The sequence below is a fragment of the Nycticebus coucang genome, chromosome 18 (genome assembly GCF_027406575.1).
Source record: "Nycticebus coucang isolate mNycCou1 chromosome 18, mNycCou1.pri, whole genome shotgun sequence".
Lineage (NCBI taxonomy): Eukaryota > Metazoa > Chordata > Mammalia > Primates > Lorisidae > Nycticebus > Nycticebus coucang.
The window spans coordinates 66858674-66879614 of NC_069797.1; the positions used below are offsets into that span (position 1 = coordinate 66858674).

Sequence of the window (20941 nt, forward strand, 5' to 3'; positions counted from 1 at the left end):
CAGGTGCCCTTCTGGAACACATAACATCTGTTTATGTTGGTATACCGTAGCTGACAACGAGATAATAGAGCTTTGAAATTTATCATTTTATTTTTAAAAAGGCAACTGTATATACAATAATCCAGATACGTATTTAGCTCCATTCTTTTATTTGAAAATCATAAAGAAAACTGACCGATTTAAGTGCTGCTTTTTACATGTATATATTTAAGCAAAAAAGCAAAGCGTACTGACTATTAACCATTTGTAACCATTGCTGATCAGTAATACCCGAATTCTTGGGGAGGAAATACCTAGCATTCAACATAATTTTTTTTTTTTAATGTTCAGACATTTGTGTCAATAGATTGCAGAAGGATTTACTAAATATACCCAACTATTTTGAATACGAGGAGGTTTGAATAACCACCACCACCCTACCCCACCCCGAATAAGTGTATTTCAAGGGTGAGGTAATAATGACGCAAAAATAAGATTTTCAACTTGGGGAAATTAGAGAAAAATTAAGCTGTACATGAGTTGTCATGACGACAAGGATGTTCTGTTGATGAACTGTCTTCCTCATTGTCCAATCAGATAGTAGAGCTGAAGCTGGAGCATGAACAGGAGAAGACGCACCTATTACAGCAGCATAACGCAGAGAAGGATAGCCTAGTCCGAGACCATGAATGGGAAATTGAAAACCTGGAGAAACAGCTTCGCGCTGCCAATATGGAGCACGAACATCAAATTCAGGAGTTCAAGAAACGAGATGCACAGGTAATTATCAATAATATTTGATATAAATATTATATTGTTTTTAAAAAGTCATCAGCGTTTAATGTTTCCTTATTCTTGTTGATGCACGCTGTTTGATCATTTGCAAAACTGACATATAAATGTGATTTTTATTGTTTTTCTCACTCCACCCCCGTTTGAGGGATGAATAAGGCTTTAACTACAGAAACCACAGGTAGCCAGATTAAAAATCCCATGGCGTGCTATAACTTGGCCCCTTTTTGATAATCTTGTCTCAGTTCCTTTCATGATGGATTTTGTTAAGGTATCTGCCCCTTACCCCTCCCCTCGGCCCTAGCAAATCCCTAAGAAATATATCAGCCTCCCTCCTTGCATTTGTTTTAATCTCTGTAGGTAATCAAGCAGTTGTTTTAATATTTGCTTTACCTTCTTAGTGTTGCTTTTTCATTAGACTCTATATTTGATTAGATCACTGAGATGGTAATTGATAAAATGACTCCAGAGAAAGACTATTTCCCATCAGGTCTGTTGCTTTTTCTTGCACACACACATGCCTCCTAACCTCCATCTCTGTAGTCCCTGTTGGAAGCCATTTGGCAGAATAACCCCCAGCTGTGGTAGCATTTGACTCCTCAAACTTGTGGATGAAATGTGCACTGTCAGCATGAAAAATTATCTTTATAAATTTCAGATGAAAAAAGTCTTATTGGGTATGTATCTTTGTGGTACAATACATTCTTGAGGGTATATATAATCAAGGGCCTTTAATGTATCCTCTTGTGGAGATTGCTGTGAAATTGTATTAAAGAAAAATTTGAGAGCAATTGATAAAAAATACGAAGATAATATTCTTTTCTAATAAAATCACATCATATACTAGGTCTCAATGCCTCTTTTCCTATTGAAATCTAGCCATACTGACCACACCAAACATAAGCTTCTTCCCCTAGATAGCCTTCCTTCCAAAATGATATAATTGCCAAACAATAAAATAAACCTTCTGTTGTACTATGTGTTTAGACAATTTTAAAATTATCTAAACATAAAAATGCCCCTATTTAAATAAGATGTTAAATTTTTGAGTGGAGAGCGGGAGGCGGTAAGGCAAAGAATAGGAGTGATTGGTTATTTTTCACTTGACCTTGAATTGTCTTCTGTTTTAGGAGAATAACTGATGCAGTATGAATGCACTCAGCACAGGTTTTTTTTTTTTGGTCCATAATATACATTTATAGGAAAATTATTTTCAATTCTGTGGTGATCTGCTAATTAAAAAGGAAATCATTGTTGTAGCCATAGTTCAGAATAATCAGTTGGTTTTTGTTAAATCAATGTATATTGTACTTTTGCCACCAACCTTATTACAGCTTTTATAAAATATATGCTGGTCTTTTGATTTTTAGCCATATAATTTATTAAGAATATTTTCAAACTTATATTCTCCTTTAAACATGATTTCAGACCTCACCATTGTTTTCCCATGGTAAGGGATATGGGTTCTGAGTCAGTATAGGATTTGTTTGCATAGTAGAATTGAATGACGGATATAATACAATACATTAATTTACATAATTTTCTACTATTTTGGTGCTATTGTGGGAGGCTGGCACAAGTGGAGGCCGAATTTAGAAGAGACCTTTGTGATTTTGCCTATGTCGTATCTGCCATATAGGGTGCGGTTCATCCAATCATAACAAAAGGGAAATTTTGGAATTGTTACATGTAATAAATCCACAGGGGTGGTATTCTTGGGATATTAATTGAATTTCTTCTTACTGAAACAGTAGATGTGAGGACTCTATGACCTCTTCAAATGCTGTAGTTTAGGATTATATTTCTCATCTTTTGTGTATTTCTTAGAACGTTTTACACATTGGAATTGCTGTCATGGGAATGCCAGTAAGCAATGAAAACTTAGTCTAAATACATTCTTGGTCAAAGCAAAATAATTTTGCATATGTTGTATGTAGTTGTTTGTAGAGAATACAGTTTTTAAAAACATTTATCAATAAGTTGTACTTAAAAAAATCTTATGTGTGCTGAAATGCTGATAATTTGTATTTATGTTTGGTTATTCATTGAGGGTATTAATTCAAAGTTTCTTCAGGTAAGCCCTAAATTTTCAAAATATATCTCTTCATGATTATGGTCTAAATAATTTCATGTATAGTACCTTTTAAGTTCTGAATTCCACTTACAAATTTAAAAAAAAATGGGCATATTATTTTCAACAGGGAATATCTTTTTCAAGTCATTGTGTTGTAGTTTAATGCAAAAAATGTCTATATTTTAAATATTAGATTGGATACTTTTTTTTAGTTCCAGAGAGATTTGATTTGCAGTTAATGTTGGGCTCTTCCAATGTGGCAATGGAGGCCATTTTGTAGAAAGGAATATCTGAAATGCTTAATCAAAAGAGAGCCAGTGAAATGTGTATTTTGGATAGTATGGCTTTGCTGCCACTCTTCCATCAGATTTTTAAATAAGGAAAGTCTCCTAAAAATCTTTTTTTGGCTTCTTCCAAATATGTTAGTACATTCCATGCTGATAAGAAAATCATTATATAGTATATATACCTACCTTAAGATGAAGCATACCAGTTAGGAACTCCATTTTGGTGAATGTGTTTTGTAATTATTAAAGGTTAGTTATTCTAATAATTTCTGTTTTACAGAACAATGGTAAGATGTGGAAATTCAACTAAGAACAATTAACCATTTTTGTTCATTTTATTTAGTGCAGTTAGCTAATTGTTCTATGTATATATTACATTTTTTGTCATAATACTTTGATTTTCAATGGCAAGATATATTATATTATGATTCTTAATATTTGCTAAGTGCACATTAAATTTTACCTCCTTCATGTATGATGGGCAGTCTGGTATCTACCTGAAGACATGAGTTTAATAAAAAGCATCATCTAGATCAGTAGAAATCAAGACACTATTGAAGTTGATCATATCAACATGTCTTGATCATAATCAAGACACTATGAAGAAGTTCATAGCCTCACTGTCAAATATTTCTCATTTACCAGGTCCCTCCTGTTGAAATTATCTTTGAGAATAATTAGATTGATTTGATCACATTTCTAATATTAATTTATAATCTGAGAAAACTTCTTATAACATGAACGTTCTACATGTAATTTTTGCTTTGCTTTTGAAACATAAAATAATGAAAGAATTCCTGCAGTTCATCTTGTTGAATTAAAAGAAAAATAAACCATAAGTTTACTTGTTTTTTTTAGGGCTCTTAACCATTTAGAGATTGGTTGATAATTTATGTTTGCTGCCAAAGTAGGTGGTGTGTGTGAATACTGTAGAGACTGTTACATACCACCTTTGTGGTCCACCTCAGAGGAGGTGTCACTATCATACGACAACTATGTGACCTGTTGCAATACAGATGGAAACCTACCTAAAAGTTACAATGAACACTGTTTGGGTGATGGGCGCACTTATACTCTTGTCTTAAGCATTGTAAAAGCTATCCATGTAACAAAGACATGTGTACCCCATTAATATTTTCAAATAAAATAATGATAAAAGGAGTTAGGGTAACCAGCAGCCACTGGGAACTACCATCATTATTATGCAAATTAAGTAGTATTCATGGAGAGGAATATAGTCAATATCTGAAAATATATTAAATTTGGCATTTCTGTATAGTACAGAGCATCTTGGATAACACTGTCATCTAAATGACTTTCTTATTCTCTAAACTGAGAATCATAAGCCTAAGATGAATAATTTTTGCATAATAAATGGACAAATCAAATTAATTTTGCTATATTGATTCACATTAAGAGCTGAACCTATCACTGATTCTAACTGCTACTTAACAAAAAGTTTTCCCAAACAGATACAAGAAAATTTTAATTTTAAAAATTATATATCAATAATGTCTTATTTTCCATTCATTTGCAAATATGGGCACAAGATAAAAAAAAGTCCCCATTTATAAACTCAGCATGTTCTTGCATGCAGTGGCTCAAGCATTGGCTATCATTCTTCAAAGATGACTCCAAGGGTAAATGTATATATATACTCTGAACATTACTGTTATACTTATATCCATGGTTTTTGGGTTTTGGTAGCATTTTTCTATTGAAAACATTTAATTTCTTATATGCCAGTCACTTTCAAAAAGGATTTTAGATAGCATTTTTTAACAAACACCTACTTAAAATAACTGAAAATAGTAACTAAGCAGTAGGTGATATTTATCACATTAGAAAATCTATACTGAAAAAAAGTGTTACAGTTAAGTGTAAGTTTCAGCTCTGCATTTGCCTAGAAGCCAGAGCAAAGAGAGAAACATGATGGATTATTTAATTCTAATTATGCAATGAAAGAAATAATAGCAGTTTTTTTTTAAGCTCTCAGTTCTCAGAGAAATATATACCATAGGACATTGACCAATGTAACTGATGATATTCTCTGTAAGCTAAAACATTTGGAAATTAAATTCAGTGAGAAAACCTTAGTTCTTTAAATACTTTTATAAAATATAATTACCATATTTCTTTTTTTTTTTTTTTTTTTTATTTGGCCGGGGCTGGGTTTGAACCCGCCACCTCCGGCATATGGGACCGGCGCCCTACCCGCTGAGCCACAGGCGCCGCCCAATAATTGCCATATTTCATTTTAATGTTCAGAATTTCATTTTAATTTATTGACTATATTCTCAAACCAAGAAATAAAGCTGCTTTGAGAATTCCAATTTCATACATATTGTGAATCATAAGAAAGTATATTTTAAGTCATAGGCCTAAAAAATTCCAGATACCCTTATAAAATGTCTTCAGGAAGTAAAAATTAGAAGCATGGCTGAGTTTAGAAATACTTTAGATGATAATGACTAATGTTGAATTCCAAGGGTGTTTGTCTCTTTCTTATATCAGATTCTCCTGTCCTCTAAATTTTTACTACAAAAAATTATAAAAAGAAGTATAAAATAAAGTGGTAATTCATTTCAGGAATAAAAGATATCTGGCATTTACTAAAATGGTTCATATCCTACCTGTATAACCAAAATTGCATTTCATTATCAAAGTTCTTCATTAACATCATTTTCTTGGTTCTGAAGTAGTATATATTTTTGTTTCTTTGGGTCAAATTGGCCTGATTGCTTAGAAAAACCAAACTATGTAAATTGTATTTTTCCCTCAACCTAAGAAGCTGTTGCTGTTGATGCAGCCCTGGTTTTGTTCCCCTCTGCTCCCCAGTGACAGACACAGTCACATCAGAGTGGTTGCCTGGTGTTCTAGCTGTTTACACATCATACTTTGACACTTACCGATGGACCGAGTTATTTGTATCAGAGGGATAGTAGAGTGGAATTAAGTGTATTTTAAGTATTAAGTGGGTTTTGCTACAGTGTACAAAGTGTAAAGTCAGGCATTGGAAGAGTGCTAGGAAAAGTTTTTCTCATTTCACATTTATTTTGCAAAAAGGAAATTAGACATTTTGGTGGACTTCTGGTAAAACCTAACATCATAATTCTCTATTTTCTTTAGATGAAGTTTTATTGCAGCCGTTCTCAACCTGTGGGTGGCTGTATTAAAGGAACCTGTGGGAACTGTATTAAAGGGCCGCGGCATTAGGAAGTTTGAGAAACACTGTTTTATAGTATTATCTAAGTGTTGCATTTCATATATCCCAGGAACAACTTCCTGTGCACATTAAATATTAATAGAGATTTTCCTAACTAGACCATTTTTAAAAGCCTGTGGGGAAAACACTGTGTTTTTCTGACACCAAAAGCATAGGTCATACAGAATTTTACAAATAGAGGGGGCAAAAATCTTTATATTTTGACATGATTGCCCTAATGCTAAGATCTTGTGTCATTAGTATTCAATAGTGGTGTGTCTAATAGTATTACATATAAATTTAATAATATATTTGTATTCTTTACATGTTATAAGAAGTGAGAATACTATATTATGTACTTAATTACAAGAAAATATAGGAAAATGCCATTTCAAGTAAAGCTTACACTTGTTGTAGCTCACCAGCTATTTTTCCAATTATAATTCTAAAATTCTATAATTATTTTCATTTTCCAAGCACAAATATAGCATATATACCTGTAATTAAACTATTCTAAATAATTCAACTTGATCCTCAACATGGAGAAAATTATATTAAGTTTAAAAATGAAAATAAAGGCTGAGACAAGAAAACGGATTACTCTAAGAATGATTCATTTGTGGAAGATGTATCTTTAGTCTTATGCATTTTTTTTAAAATGTGGCAGTTACCATGGAAACCACATTCAATGGTACTTGGTTCACTTTTAGATAAGGAGTATTCCTTTTAAAGGCAAACTTTCTAAATAATAACATATAAGATATTTCCTTTGAATTGGCAGCTTTATATCAACTAATGATGATTGCTTAAAAATCTGTCTTTTGTTCTCATTATACTTAGTAGGGATTTCTGTAGAAAAATTAAAATTGTTCTTAAAGAAGAGGTAATGAAATGCAAGGGATATTTTAAATAGGTACACAGTTATGATTTAATACAAATAAATAAAAATAAATGGGTAGTAAAATGTGATCATTCTTCAGTAGTGAAAATTGGGAAGATTGCAAGGAACCATAAGTCATTTTATACAGCATGTTCTTCCAAACATGAAGTTTTTAGTAATATTAGGTGTCTAAATCTCTAGCAATAATGTAGTCAGATTAAGTAATCTAGAGATGACAACATCTAATTATTTTCCATTTATAGATAGGGAACCTGTAATTCAAGGGCACGATATTACCCAAGGTCATGGAACTAGCAAACCAAGGATTCTTAATCTTAATTCAATGTTCTTTCTATCACAGCCTTGTCAAAGAAAGATTTTTAGATTTTTGGAGAGACTTGGACATAGCAAAAAAGGGAACAGGATTATATGTGAATCTTTGCCTAGCAAGGAAGGGAGACACTGGTGCTCTTTGTTCCCCACACTGAGATTCTCATAGCAATTTGCATTTCTTTCCGTGATTTGCCATACTCAGTGTTGTTACAAAGTCATAATTAAATAATGCTGCTTCGTTTCCACTGTTAGTATGTAATGCCTCCTAGAACAACACTGAATTTTTATGTTTGTATATTTTTAACAGCAGCAGCAACAGCAGCAATTAATACTAATTCAGTACTTCCTAAGTGCCAAGCTTGCTGCTAGATCCTTTGCGTTACATTATCTCATGCAACCTTTAATACCTTGTGAGGATGAAATTTCCCATCTGGAAACTCTGTTTTGACCTTCTCACTTCGGAAAGCATAAATAAATTGTCCAAGATTTTATAACTAGTAGTTAGTATATACTGGGACTCATGGCAGTCCCCTGTTCCATATGCCTGAGTATGTCTGAAAATTTTATTTCTTCTACTTAAGTCAATTATATTTTCAATTTTGGATTGTCAATACATTGCTAGATTTAAAATATTGATACTCATAAACCTGACTATGTAAATCCAAATCAAGTTTTAGCCACAACTTTCATTTGTTTTCTCCAAAGCCACAAGCCATGACTTTGTTTTTATTTTGAGATAAATTAAACTCTGAAGAGATATGCATTTCTTAAGATTTTCTTTGGAATATAGTATATTTAATCAAGTTTTGTAGAATTTAGAATCAAGAATTTGTAGAATGGAAAAAATGGATATGTTTTGAAAATGGGCTTACTTTGGGTTTTCACATTATTACTGAAATAAGAAAGTATGCTCCAGGTAAGGATCCACAAAGCTTTTAGGTCAGTGGGACTAACCAGATGGTACAAAATCTGCATAGGAATTAGCCTTTAGTACTGGTGGAGTATAGTTTGTTGCAAGATTATGATAGGCAGATGTTTGTTATACTCACATACTGATTTGGAATATTATATATGATTCATTCATTTTACATAATGAAGTTTTAAATAGGGAACCTAAATAAGGATCCTATTATAACAAAAGCTAGTCAAAACCTTTTAGAAATGAGGTCAAAGATGTTTAAATTCAAACCTCTAGAAATACAAGGAATAATTAGAAAATGTCTTTCTTTAATATTCCTCAAAAACAATTTATGTGGATGCAGTAATCGCTTATTTCTGGAGCTATTTTGATCAAAATCAAAATCTTTTTAATTATTAAATCATAGCTGTGTACATTAATGTGATCACGGGGCACCATACACTTACACTAGTTTTATAGACCGTTTGACACATTTTCATCACACTTAGTGTAAGTGTTAAGACATTTACATTCTACATTTACTAAGTTTCACATATACCCTTGTAAGATGCACTGCAGGCTCAAAATAAAAATCTTAGGCAGAATGCTTTTAATAATTAATACTCCAGAGATGAATCATTATTCTGCATACTGAATGTCCTTTCCATTGACGTCAGGAAAAAGTGCCTCTGATTATTGTTACACGACTGCTCTTCCTTCTTCTCTTCACTTCTGCCTCAGTGACATTTTCTAAGAGTATCGGCAGAAATTATCTTGGAGGAAATGTTGGATGCATAACTCTTTTCCTTAATGTCTTGGATGGAAAAGTCATTTTTGGATTTCTGAGTTGATCAGTTCTGTAAAAGACATCCCTGATGTCTTCATTTGTATATCTGAGGTAATTTTTTGTGACAGAGAGGTTGAAGCCAAAGTGCAAGAAATGATTGGCAAAATGATGATATCATCAATGTTCAAAGAGCTGGCAAATAGAAGCTTATTAAACTGTCATTTTGTCTTCTCCTCAGGACTAATTGGAATCATGCCTAGTTGCATGATATGAAAGATATTTAACACCTGAGCACTTTTCATGACAAAAATGACATAAATTGATGTCAGGGAGACCTTTAAACTCCTGGCTGAAGAGAGGAACAAGGCATTACATGAAAATAATAGTCTATTTTCAAACATCTTTAATATTTGTGTACAGAAAATATTTGGAAAAGTATTGTCATTAAGTGGAAACTTTCAGATAATAAAAATTGGCCTAATTGAGCCCCAAACATTGAAATTGGTAGGTTAATGTGAAACTTGAGATATTGTTTTTTAGTTGAAACAAATGTGCGTATTAAAATTCAGTGAAAGTTATTTTTTTTTCGGTTATTTTAATAACTAAATTATTTCCTGACCTCTTGAGTTAGTTATTTTGGATATTTGAATACTGGGAGATGGGGAAACATGAGAAAAATCAGAAAGAAATAATACATAATTATATTTCTAGGATTTGAAAACATGTTATTTTTCTGGTTCATTTTGATTTGTTTTGCTTAGGTTAGGTATAAATTTAAGGCCTAAAAGTATTAGTAATATTTGAATATGAGTTAATGGTATCCTTATAGAATAAAGTTTGCTGAATTATGTGGCCTGGATTTGGGTCTCTTCCCTTGTTTGGAGGGGCAGTTACAATGCAGTGCTAATTTTGAGGGTATGTGTGTGTGACCTTCTGTCTGTCTGTGTCCTTCCCCCTGCCACTGTTGCTGTGTGATGCAGAGGACCTTTCAGTGGACAGGAAGCTAACAGTCTGGCCAGGCCTAGCATCTCAGAACAGGGAATTTTCCAGTGGAAAGACTGGAAAGTTGCAGGTCTTTAAAAAGGTTAAAATTAAACTGGTGATTCATTCATCTTTTCTCCTTAAGTCAGTATTTATTAAAGAAACAAACCCCAGATCCCTAAGGTGAGGTGAGACCTTATTTATTTTGTTATTTGCAAAGATGCCATTTAGTACAAAATGCATGTGTTCACCAAATGTTTCCTGAAAAGCTAATTTTTAAAAATGTGTTATCCCACTTGTTGGGTTAATTATATGATAGCTCCAGATATAGTGATTCTGGTATGTGCAACAAGAGAAGTAGAGTGTGAGGGTTGAAAACTTTTGCTCTTCAATTATTCAGAAATTAGTGCCAAAGCTGTCATTAGACAAAAGCCATGAGTTCGAAAGGTGCTGTGTGTTCCAGGCTCCCCTATTAAAGTCAATCTTGACTGTGCACTTGATGTTTCAGACTTTAGGTGAAACTTGGAAATGTACTCTTGTACTCTTTCACCTCTAGAACCATTTATAGTGGAATATAGTAAAAAGACACCATCTATTGCCATAATGTTGATGCTTCTTAAAAATATTATTCAATTCAGGAATGAGTAGTAAAGTAAGTCTTCTCAAGAAAATCATAATTATTAATGATTTTGGTTACTCTTTGAAATCTTATTTTTCCAGATTGATATTGACAAAATGGAACTCTGGCACTCGAAAATTTTTTAATTTTTTAATAGATGATTTGTAAATCAAATTTATTTTCGTATAAGTTTTTCTATCTAAAAATTAAGCAGAATTATACATGATATGTATGGAATTGCCCTATGACATCAACTTTCTTTAACTTGATTTATTCAATTAAAGTTTTTTGCTGACCCTTGGGATTAGGAGTGTACATCTTTAGAATATGCCTTTCACAACCTGGTTTAATGTGAATGTTGCACCAGAGTTGTACAGGGAATGGCCTATAGGGCCCTGAGGTATTCCTGTATTGGACACAGCAAAGAACAAGATAGACCAGTACCCTACTCTAAAGGAACTCAAACTTGAATTGGGGAAGACAGATGATGACACAAAGAACAGATTAACAGGGAGAGCATCACATAGCAATAACATGCAAGTGGAGAGTTAAAATTGGGAGATATGTTAGTGCACCATCAAAGAAGGCCTCTCCTAGGAGGAGATAGTTCAGTTAAGACCTGATTGATGAAAAGCCAGCCAGACTGAGGGAACAATGGTGCAGAGACCCTGTAAAAAAGTAAGTTTTGTGTGTTCAAGAAATGAAAAAGGAGGCCTGTGTGGCATGGGCACAGTAGGCGTAGGCCAGGATGGAAAGCAGACACAGGGCTGTTAAAGCCCTGGTGAAGAGTTTGGATTCAATTTTAAATGTGATGGGAAGACAGAGGCTTTTAAGCAGTAGGATAACATGATTTGATTCATGTTTTTAAAAGCTCGCTCTGGTTGTTGTGAGCAGTTGTGGATGTCTGTATAATGTATGTATTTGAGTCAGTAGGACCTGCTGATGGATTAGGTATAGGAATTGGGGGAAAGAAGAATTAAGGGTAACTCCTATGGTTTGGGGTTGACCATCTAGATGGTGGTGTCAAGTATGAGGAAGATTCAGAGGGAACAAAAGCAAAAGCAGGAGTTGTGCTGCTCCCAAGCTAAATGTGAGCAGCATGTTAAACATCCAGAGGGAAGGGTGTCAGACAGGGAGTTGGATACGCAGGTTGAGATTCCACAGATAAGAATTTGGTATGTAATAATAATCACAGCATGGGCCCAGATACAACTACCAATTTCTTTTTTTTTTTTTTTTTTTTTTGTAGAGACAGAGTCTCACTTTATGGCCCTCGGTAGAGTGCCGTGGCCTCACCCAGCTCACAGCAACCTTCAACTCCTGGGCTTAAGCGATTCTCTTGCCTCAGCCTCCCGAGCAGCTGGGACCACAGGCGCCCGCCACAACGCCCAGCCATTTTCTGGTTGCAGTTCAGCCGGGTGCGGGCTTGAACCTGCCGCCCTCGGTATATGGGGCTGGCACCTTACCGACTGAGCCACAGGCGCTGCCCCACAACTACCAATTTCTTATTGAAAATGAAGGCAGAGGTACGAGTGGTGCCATTTCGTGACCAATCTTTATGATATTGGCTCTGTGAGCCTGAGTTAATAAAGGCTAACTTAGAGAGAATCTTAATACCATTTTCCAAACCTATACTAGTCGCTCATTCATTTAGTGGCATTCATTGAGCTCCTACTTTGTGCCAGGCCCTAAGAGTTTAAAAAAGTAATGGTTCCCACCCTCTAGCTTATGGGCTATGGGGAAACAGGTATTGTGGATCTCTCATTAAATGAAGGTAGTATGATTCATAACAACAGAGAGGAGGAAATAATGTCTCCCTTTATCACAGACAAGGGATACACAGACCAGGAGACTCAGCAAAAACGCTGGTGGAAGGACCAGCTCCCCTGCCTCTTAAGGCCTCAGGAAGCCCCCCCGCTCCTTTCACCAGTGGCACCACCTGATTGGTGTGATGATATAATCGGCCCTTTCAAAGAACCTTCCTCCCCATTCTGTAATATGGAAGGCAGTCAGTACCCTCTTGGCCCATTTCTGCTGTCTAGAAACTTTGGTCATTTGCCTGGCTGCCCACCAGGTGTATAACTGGTAACAATACCAGCATTTTTCTGAGAATGACAGAAAGAATGAAAATAAAATGTTATATCCTGTGGTTCTCCTCTAACATGCTCATCCTTCAGGCCTTCTAGAGACAGAAGAGTGTAACGAAGTGATAAATGGACTTTGAGCTCAAGAAAAGAACAGATGGTAATAATGGATATAGGGCCATAGGGTCCAGGGGGTCATCAGAAAAGTTTACATTAGGGGAGAATTATATACATTGAGTTTTTTTTATGAGTAGAAATGTGCTATGCCAAGTAAATTGGGGCGGCTCAGTGCCTGTAGCTCAGCGGCTAGGGCGCCAGTCACATATACCAGAGCTGGCAGGTTTGAATCCAGCCAGGGCCTACCAAACAATGACAACTACAACCAAAAAATAGTTGGGTGTTATGGCAGGCACCTGTAGTCCCAGCTACTTGGGAGGCTGAGGCAAGAGAATCACTTAAGCCCAAGAGATTGAGGTTGCTGTGAGCTGTGATGCCACAGTACTCTACCCAGGGCAAGAGCTTGAGACTCTGTCTCAAAAAAAAACAAAAAAAGTAAATGGGGAAAGCATTGTAAACAGAAGAAGCAGCATAATTAATACGTGGAGAGCAGTCTGTGCTGTACTGAAAAGTCTGGACTGGATCCCCTTGACCAGGGGTCTCCAATTTGGTGTCTGTGCTGCCGTTTCTACCTCCGCAGTTTCTCTTCCATTTCCCCACTTTAGTAGCCTACTCATTACACTGATTATCCATCTGGTAATTATTAATAATTATTTAGAACAGTATTGTCCAAAGTGGAGTTAATTAAGGGATGGCAAGAAAAAAAACTGGAGCTTCTATTTATGTGTGTGTGGATTTTGTCCTTAAAATTATTTTGTGCAATTTTTTATAATGTATGCAGTGTATTAAATAGTAGTGTTACAGATTTATACATATATACACCCTGGGTTGTGTGCCCCACTATTTTGTGATAGCCATATCAAAAGAAAGTTTAGGGACCGTTAATTGTCAGCAATTTAAAGTTAACCTAGAATTTTAAGCAGCAGATTAAGAATTGAAGGTAGTGAGACTGGAGCCTGGGGGACTATTTGGAGTCATCATAGTGAGAGGAGATGAGGGCCTGGGGCAAGGCAGTGCCAAAGGGGAACGTTTATGTGGAAGTGAGGGACAGAAGAGAGACCTGGAGTTACGGTTTGAGGTACCGTAGGACATTTAGGTGTTGATCCCACTTAAGCAAGTAGAAATATAGGACTGAAGTTCAAAGGAGACTCTCCCCTCCACAGGAAATAAAGGTTTGGCAGTCACAAGCATGGGTGGTGGGGGATCCCAGCAGGGAAGATGAGATCTTCTGGGGGGGCAGAGGATGAGAAGAGAAGACACTCACTGCTTAAAGGGAAGATGGGGAAAGTAGAGCTGGACAAGGAGGCTGAGGAAGTGATTCCAGGGAGATGGGAAGGGAGCCCAGGGAAGGGAGTCTTTGAGAGCTAGAAAAAAACATGAAAATACTACCTAACTCCTGAATTGTTGTAAGAATTTGAAATGGGCAAATGTTTTTGAATAATACTATTAGTTTTAGTTAAAATTTTTCTTGAAGTTGTGAACTGTGGCTATACAACATAAATGGACCGCTTCACCGGAAGAACAGCAGTCTCTGAAGACTGACTTCATCACATAATTCTGTAGTTGGGTATGGACTTTGAGATAAGGGAATCCATTACAGAGGTTGAAAACGTGAGAGCCAAGTGACTGAAGGAGCATAGGCCATTAATGGTGGAGTCAGGCATGACATTCAGACAACACCAGCAAGGGTTTATTGAGTGATGTGAGGAGGACCAACACCCAACCCAGACTCTCCAGTCCTGTTGTTGCTACTGAGAGCAGTAAGGTTCCATGTCTGTGCCAGAGTTGGGTACTAACAAAGGTTCCACACTTCACCTGGGGAGGCAGGGATTGACTGTCAAGATCATCCAGGAAGGCACAAACTCCGTTCTGTCAGGAAAGAAAAAAAAAAAAAAGAGGGTTTGTCTGGGCCTATCTAAGAGCCAAGAGTTTGAAGAGGTGAGATCCGAGGGAGACCCTGTGTAGCATGAGCACAGGAGAGCAAAAAGCTAAATGGAAATTTCTCTAAAATGCCCAGATTCTCAACTGAGTCAGTTGGCTGGGAGAATGCTCCCACTCCAATATTCCACCAGTCAGCCTGGAATTCATCAGTTACATTGGACAGATAAGTAGAATTTTCTTGGGCTGAGTTATGTTCTCTCTCTTGCTTTCCCTTTTCTTTATTTTAATTTAATATATTTGCCTTGAATAGGTAACTCATGAATGTCTTTAAAAATTCAAAATGCATCAATATATATGATAAAATGAATACTTAAATCGGTGATTCATGAATACATATACAATTTAAATGAATAAAGATACATGGTTTTTAAAAAGGCCTTTTTAAAGATGAAAATATATTTCTAAGGATTCTTTCCTTTATCCTTTGTTCCTTCCTCATTGGTTGAATATCTTTGTGTACCAGTCACTGTGCTAAGAAGAAGTATACAAAACAAAGACAAAGCCCTCCACTGGAAGGCTTCTTACCGGGTACTTTAGCAAGTGGGTGCAGCATTACAACCCACATCCCCCGTCAGAAGACTGAGTATGCCTGAAGGAACTGGGAAGTCTCCATACAAGGGAAGATGTAACTAACACTGAGCTGGAGAGGAAAACAGCTGTTGTAGATACCATGTTGGGAGATTGTTTCTAATTAAATTTCTCCCATCAAGCTGAAATTCGTCACACTGGAGAAATGGGAGTTTTGATGGCTGGAAAGAGCATAAAAGGAGAAGGGAAAAGGATATTGCAGGAAGGTGACTTCCTGCTGGGATGCAACAGGGGTGTTGTAGTCAGAAAACTTGGACATCTGGAGGTTGGGGAGGGAGACAAAAAGTAATTGAGAAGTACAGATGGGGGTAGAAAGATGGCAAGGCTGACTTCGCCTGCTTTGAAATTGTGCCTAGGGTTAGTAATGTCAAAACTATAGTCACCTGGAGACCTGAAAGAGGAAACAGCCCCACCATCAGGAAGATAAACCCCAAGGTGCTCCTGTCCTCAGAGAAAACCTGGGGAGCAGGCGAGAGGATTGTTAAGTCAGCAGATCAAGTGTAGGCCTCTTGCCTGCTGAGAGATCTGCTCCTCTGGATGGGGGGCACTGCTTACTCCTGTCCATTTCCCAGGTCTGTTGCCTGTCCTGCTGGAGAATGTTATTCCCCTTCTCCCCCACCCCAGCCTGAGCCCTGGTACCATGTCTGCTTAGCTGCTTCCATGGGTGTTCTTACAGCACTGGGCTCAAGGTTAATTTTCAGAAGCAAACAGGTGTAGGCATAAGGGTTTGACCAGCACGTGGTGATATAAGATTATAATACGTGGAAGGAGCAGTACTCACAAGCCTTTGGTCCTGGAACAGTGGGAGATTTCAACATCTACTTTTAAAAGAATGGCTATTTTCATTAGCATGTGATTTTGTTGTATATAGAAACAAAAATATTTTCAGTTAGAAATGAGCTAATTTTAATTTTTCTGTGTATAATTTAGTTTGAGAAAGGGAACTCAACAGAATATTATGTGCCGGACACCTTTGCGTGCTTTCTAGGAGGAGATGGGTACATAGTATCTAATTTTTTTACAGATAAGAAGACAGACTCAGGCTAGCCAGCTATTAAATGAAAGGGCTAGGATTTGAATCCAAATCTTTCTGACTTCGAAGCCCATGAACTCTCTCTCTTCTGCATTTCATCTTGGATATAAATTACAGACATACTCACTGGTGGGAAAGCCTTTTTTTCCTGCTACTGCTCACTGGAGACTTGTGGTTAACATTTGTGAATATTGTGAGGATAATTTCACAGAACAAATCAAATTGACATGTCAGAACTGTTTAGAAGGGCAAATAGTTTGGGAATATTCTGAGTCCCTCCCCTAAATCTTAGAAAAGTGTCCCCCAGCATTTTGCACATGGCTCTTTCTTTTTGATTAGGCCATAATATTATATTATAGCTGCAATTTTCCCCCCTAAGCAACTCTTTCTCTTCTCAACCCTATGGCAGTGCATGGTTATTTAGCTTGAGCTCAGGAATGTTTTAAAACATTAATTTAGTTTGACATGACTTGGTGCACAAATTAATTATTCCGGCACATATTGTTCCATGTACATGAAAAGAATAAAACTGTAGTGAATTGCATTCTAACTACCACATGTGAATTGTAATGTTACCAGCAAACAGACTATTAAAGAACAAAAGCTGGCAACATATAGTAATTCTGAACTGGGCCAGTCCCACAAAATTAGCATAAATATGTGAATCAATCAGAAGAGTTTTGGACTTCCTAACAAAGTGTCTCTATTCTTATCTAGTTCTAAAAGAATGTGAAATAAACTGTTCATTTAACCAAGTATAAAAATATGTCTGCTATGCAGTTATAATCATATGTCATTAATCAGAAAATACTGCAGAAACTCTGACAAATTAAAAACACAAGGATGTGTCTGCGAGGGTTTTTTTAGCCATTATAAAGCTGCTTCACCTCTCAGGCAAGCTCTTTTATGGCAACTTCTTGCTCAGTGTACTGACATCTTCAAAGGCTCTGACATCTGTCGGCCTTTGAACTACCATTAAAAAATATTATCCCATTTCCATTCTTTTATGCCCATTTTTTTAATTATAGCCCTTCTTTCAAGTTGGGAACATGGTTGGTTTAAATGATGCTGTCCTTTCGTTTTCAGCCACCCAGCTGCGGTTTGAATAAATTGATGTAGAATCAAAGGCGGGACTTTAAAGGAAAAAGGTTTGATGGACTTGGACTCCGAACCAGATGAGGTTTTATGATGAAAAGGGTTTAATCCCAGCACAGGCATTGCTTCTATCAGTTGAGCAGTACAAAGTAATTCATATATATAGGTTCACGTGAAATGATCTATTTTTTTTAACAGCGCAGATCTCTTCAGGACTTGCAAATGTGGCATTAGCTAATATTCAGAGAGCTGATTTCCTTTCATCCCCCAGAAGCTTATGATTATAGTACAGTTCTCGAATTGGAAATGAGAGCTGCAACATAGATTTAAAGCTGTGCTGTCTGATTTGTATTCAATATACATGTCACTGCGGGACAGGCTAGTCTGGGCCATGCTGGTTCAATACAAGAAAAAACAGTTTCATCGTCTGAGATCCTTAGTCAAAAATATCACCAGCTAATTAAAACAGCAGTCTCGTGATTATTAGCAAGGTGCTTGGTTGATTGGTAGCTCTTAAAATCTGACATGAAGGATTTGAAGATGCATCCTTTCTTTTATTACATATTCTTCATGCAGTGATAATGTGTTCAAGTGCATTGCAGGGTAACGAAGCATAATCAGGTAACCCAAACCATTTTTTTTTTCCAAAGGAAAACAACATATTTTTTAAAAAATTACTTATTTGGCATTAGAATCATCCCTCTTACTCTATTTCTGATCTGGAAAAGAAATTATTTATGAAAGTAAATTTCAACATTATCTTTGCTCCTATACTATGAAGGATAAATATTATCTTGAGCTAAACAGTTAAGTAACATGAGTAAGTAGGATAATTACAGATCTAGAACACAGGTCCAAGTCCCCTCAAAAGTAAAAAGTGACAATTTTTTAATATTCTAAATGTAATTCAGGATAAATAATAATCTCAATCTGTTAGAAAATTTTCTCAAGATAATGGGTACCTGCTTTGTATTAGAAAATGTGCTATTTCTCAGAATTAAAAATGGTTCTTCCATTTCCTTGAAAGGTTTGGTGCTGTTTAATAGTACAGACAGCAGTTCTATAACATTTTTTTCATATTTTTCAAATAGAATTTTCATTGGAAACTATAAATTAATATCCAAACTATAATTAGCATGAATTCTGAATATGTATAGTTTTAAATTAGTGAAGCATAAACCCTTTGGGAAAACTTCTGTAGACGATAGTGTATGATCTACCTCATATTCTAGAATGTTTTATTTATTTATTTTTCTTTTCCTTAGAAGAAAGCATGGAATAAAACACTTTTCATATAGGTTGTACCAGGAAATACATCTTCCCTACTCTTACATATTTTCTGTAAAATACATGAGAGTTTGCTAAATTACTTACAAGGAGCTGTATTTCTCACAATGCAATCATTTTTCACTCTGTATTCCTGTTTTAGCTCCCTCTTTTTTATCATTCTGTGATTGTCATAGCTGGATTTTTATCACTGAATATATCTCTTTCACGTTTTCCTGCTGAACTATGTCTGCATCTTCCCAGTTTGTCCTAGTTTTCCTCTTCTTCCACTTCTCCACCTTGTTTTGTATTCCCACTGGCTCCTCTACCTTACGCTGAGTACTGGAGTACTGGCCTGCCCCTTATTTACCTCTCTTTATGCTTCTATTAAATGGTGACCTGCATTTCAGTGGCCTTAATCTTGTGCTAATAACCTCAAATTCCCATCTCTTTTTAGCCATATTTAATTATATAAATCGTATCTTCCTTTATTGTTAACATTTGTTGCACAAATAATAAAAATGAAAACATATATATTTTTATTTTTTGGAAGTTTCTTTTATTATTACTATTATTTTTTAAATTTCAGATTAAAATGAGGATACATACAATTAGGTTACACAGTTTGCTTTCGTAAGGTAAAAGTCTTGAGTTGTAGTTGTGTTCCTGTCCATGCAGTGTACCCACAGGGTGGGAACTTAACCAGCCCTCCCACCACTTGAATTTAATTGAGCTTTTCTCTCATGTGAACATGCGGTTGTTAATCTACTGGTTTCAATTTAGTACTGTTTTTCCATTCTTGTGATACTTCACTTAGGAAGATGTTCTCCAAATCTGTCCAGGTTGTTATAAAAGATACAAAGTCGCCATCATTTTTATGGCTGAATAGTATTCTATAGTCTACATACCTATCCCACACTATGTTAATCCATTCATGTGTTGAAGGGCACTTGGGTTGTGCTGCTATAAACATTTGGGTGCAAATGTCTTTTCTTCTTTTGGGTAGATTCTTTGCAATGGGATTGCAGGATCAAATGGTAGGTTTGCTTTTTGTTTTCTGAGGAATCTTCATACTTCTTTCCTCAGAGGATATACTAGTTTGCAGTCGCACCAACAGTGCATGAGTGTTCCTTTTTCTGTGCATCCATGCCAACGTCTGTTGCTTTGAGACCTTGTGATGTGGGCCATTCTCTCTGGGGTTAGGTGGTATGTCAAAGTAGTTTTTATTTGCATTTCTCTGACGATTAGAAACAATGAGCATTTTTTAATGTGTTGTTGACCATTTGTCTGTGCTCATGAGAGAAGTTTCTTTTCATGCCTTTTGTCCAGTTTTTAATGGAGTTTTTTGCTCTTTACTTATTGATTTGCTTGAGTTCTTTGTAGATTCTGGTTGTTAGCCCCCTTGTTAGATTCATGGAATGAAAATATCTTCTCCCATTCTGGAGGTTGTATTTTTTCTTTGTTTACTTGTGTCCTTAGCTGTGCAGAGACTTTTTAACTTGATCAAGTCACATCCACTTATTTATTTTTACTGTTGCTGCAATTACTAGTGGGATCTTCTTCATACTTTCTTTCCTGGGGCCAGTAAGATTAAGAGTTTTTCTGATACTTTCTTTAAGGGTTTTTATAGTTTTGTGTCTTAAATTTAAATCTTACATCCCCTGTGAGTTCATTTTTGTGAGAGGTACAGGTCGAGTTGCAATCTTTTGCATGTGGCTCACCAGTTCTCTCAGCACCATTTATTGAATAGGAGTTCTTTTTTCCTGTGTATGCTTTGGTTTGCGTTGTCAAAGATTAGATGGCAGTATGAAGCTGGTTTCACCTCTAGATTCTCTATTCTGTTCCACTGATCTATGTCACTGTTTTTATGGCAATGCCATGCTGTTTTGATCATTATTGACTTGTAACCTAAAGTCTGGTAAAGTGATGCCTCCAGAATTGTTCTTATTTCATAGGATTTTGTTGGCTATTTGTTTTTTTTT

At 35.9% G+C, this 20941-nt stretch overlaps 1 protein-coding gene across 3 annotated transcripts in view; it reads left to right on the forward strand.

The window, feature by feature from the left end:
* Positions 1-20941, forward strand: part of CEP112 (centrosomal protein 112) — a 519949-nt gene that overhangs the window by 268767 nt on the left and 230241 nt on the right. For all 3 annotated transcript variants that reach the window (XM_053568367.1, XM_053568366.1, XM_053568368.1), the window contains one exon: positions 577-759. In XM_053568367.1, the coding sequence (XP_053424342.1) occupies positions 577-759 (183 nt within the window). The remainder of the gene's footprint in view (positions 1-576; positions 760-20941) is intronic.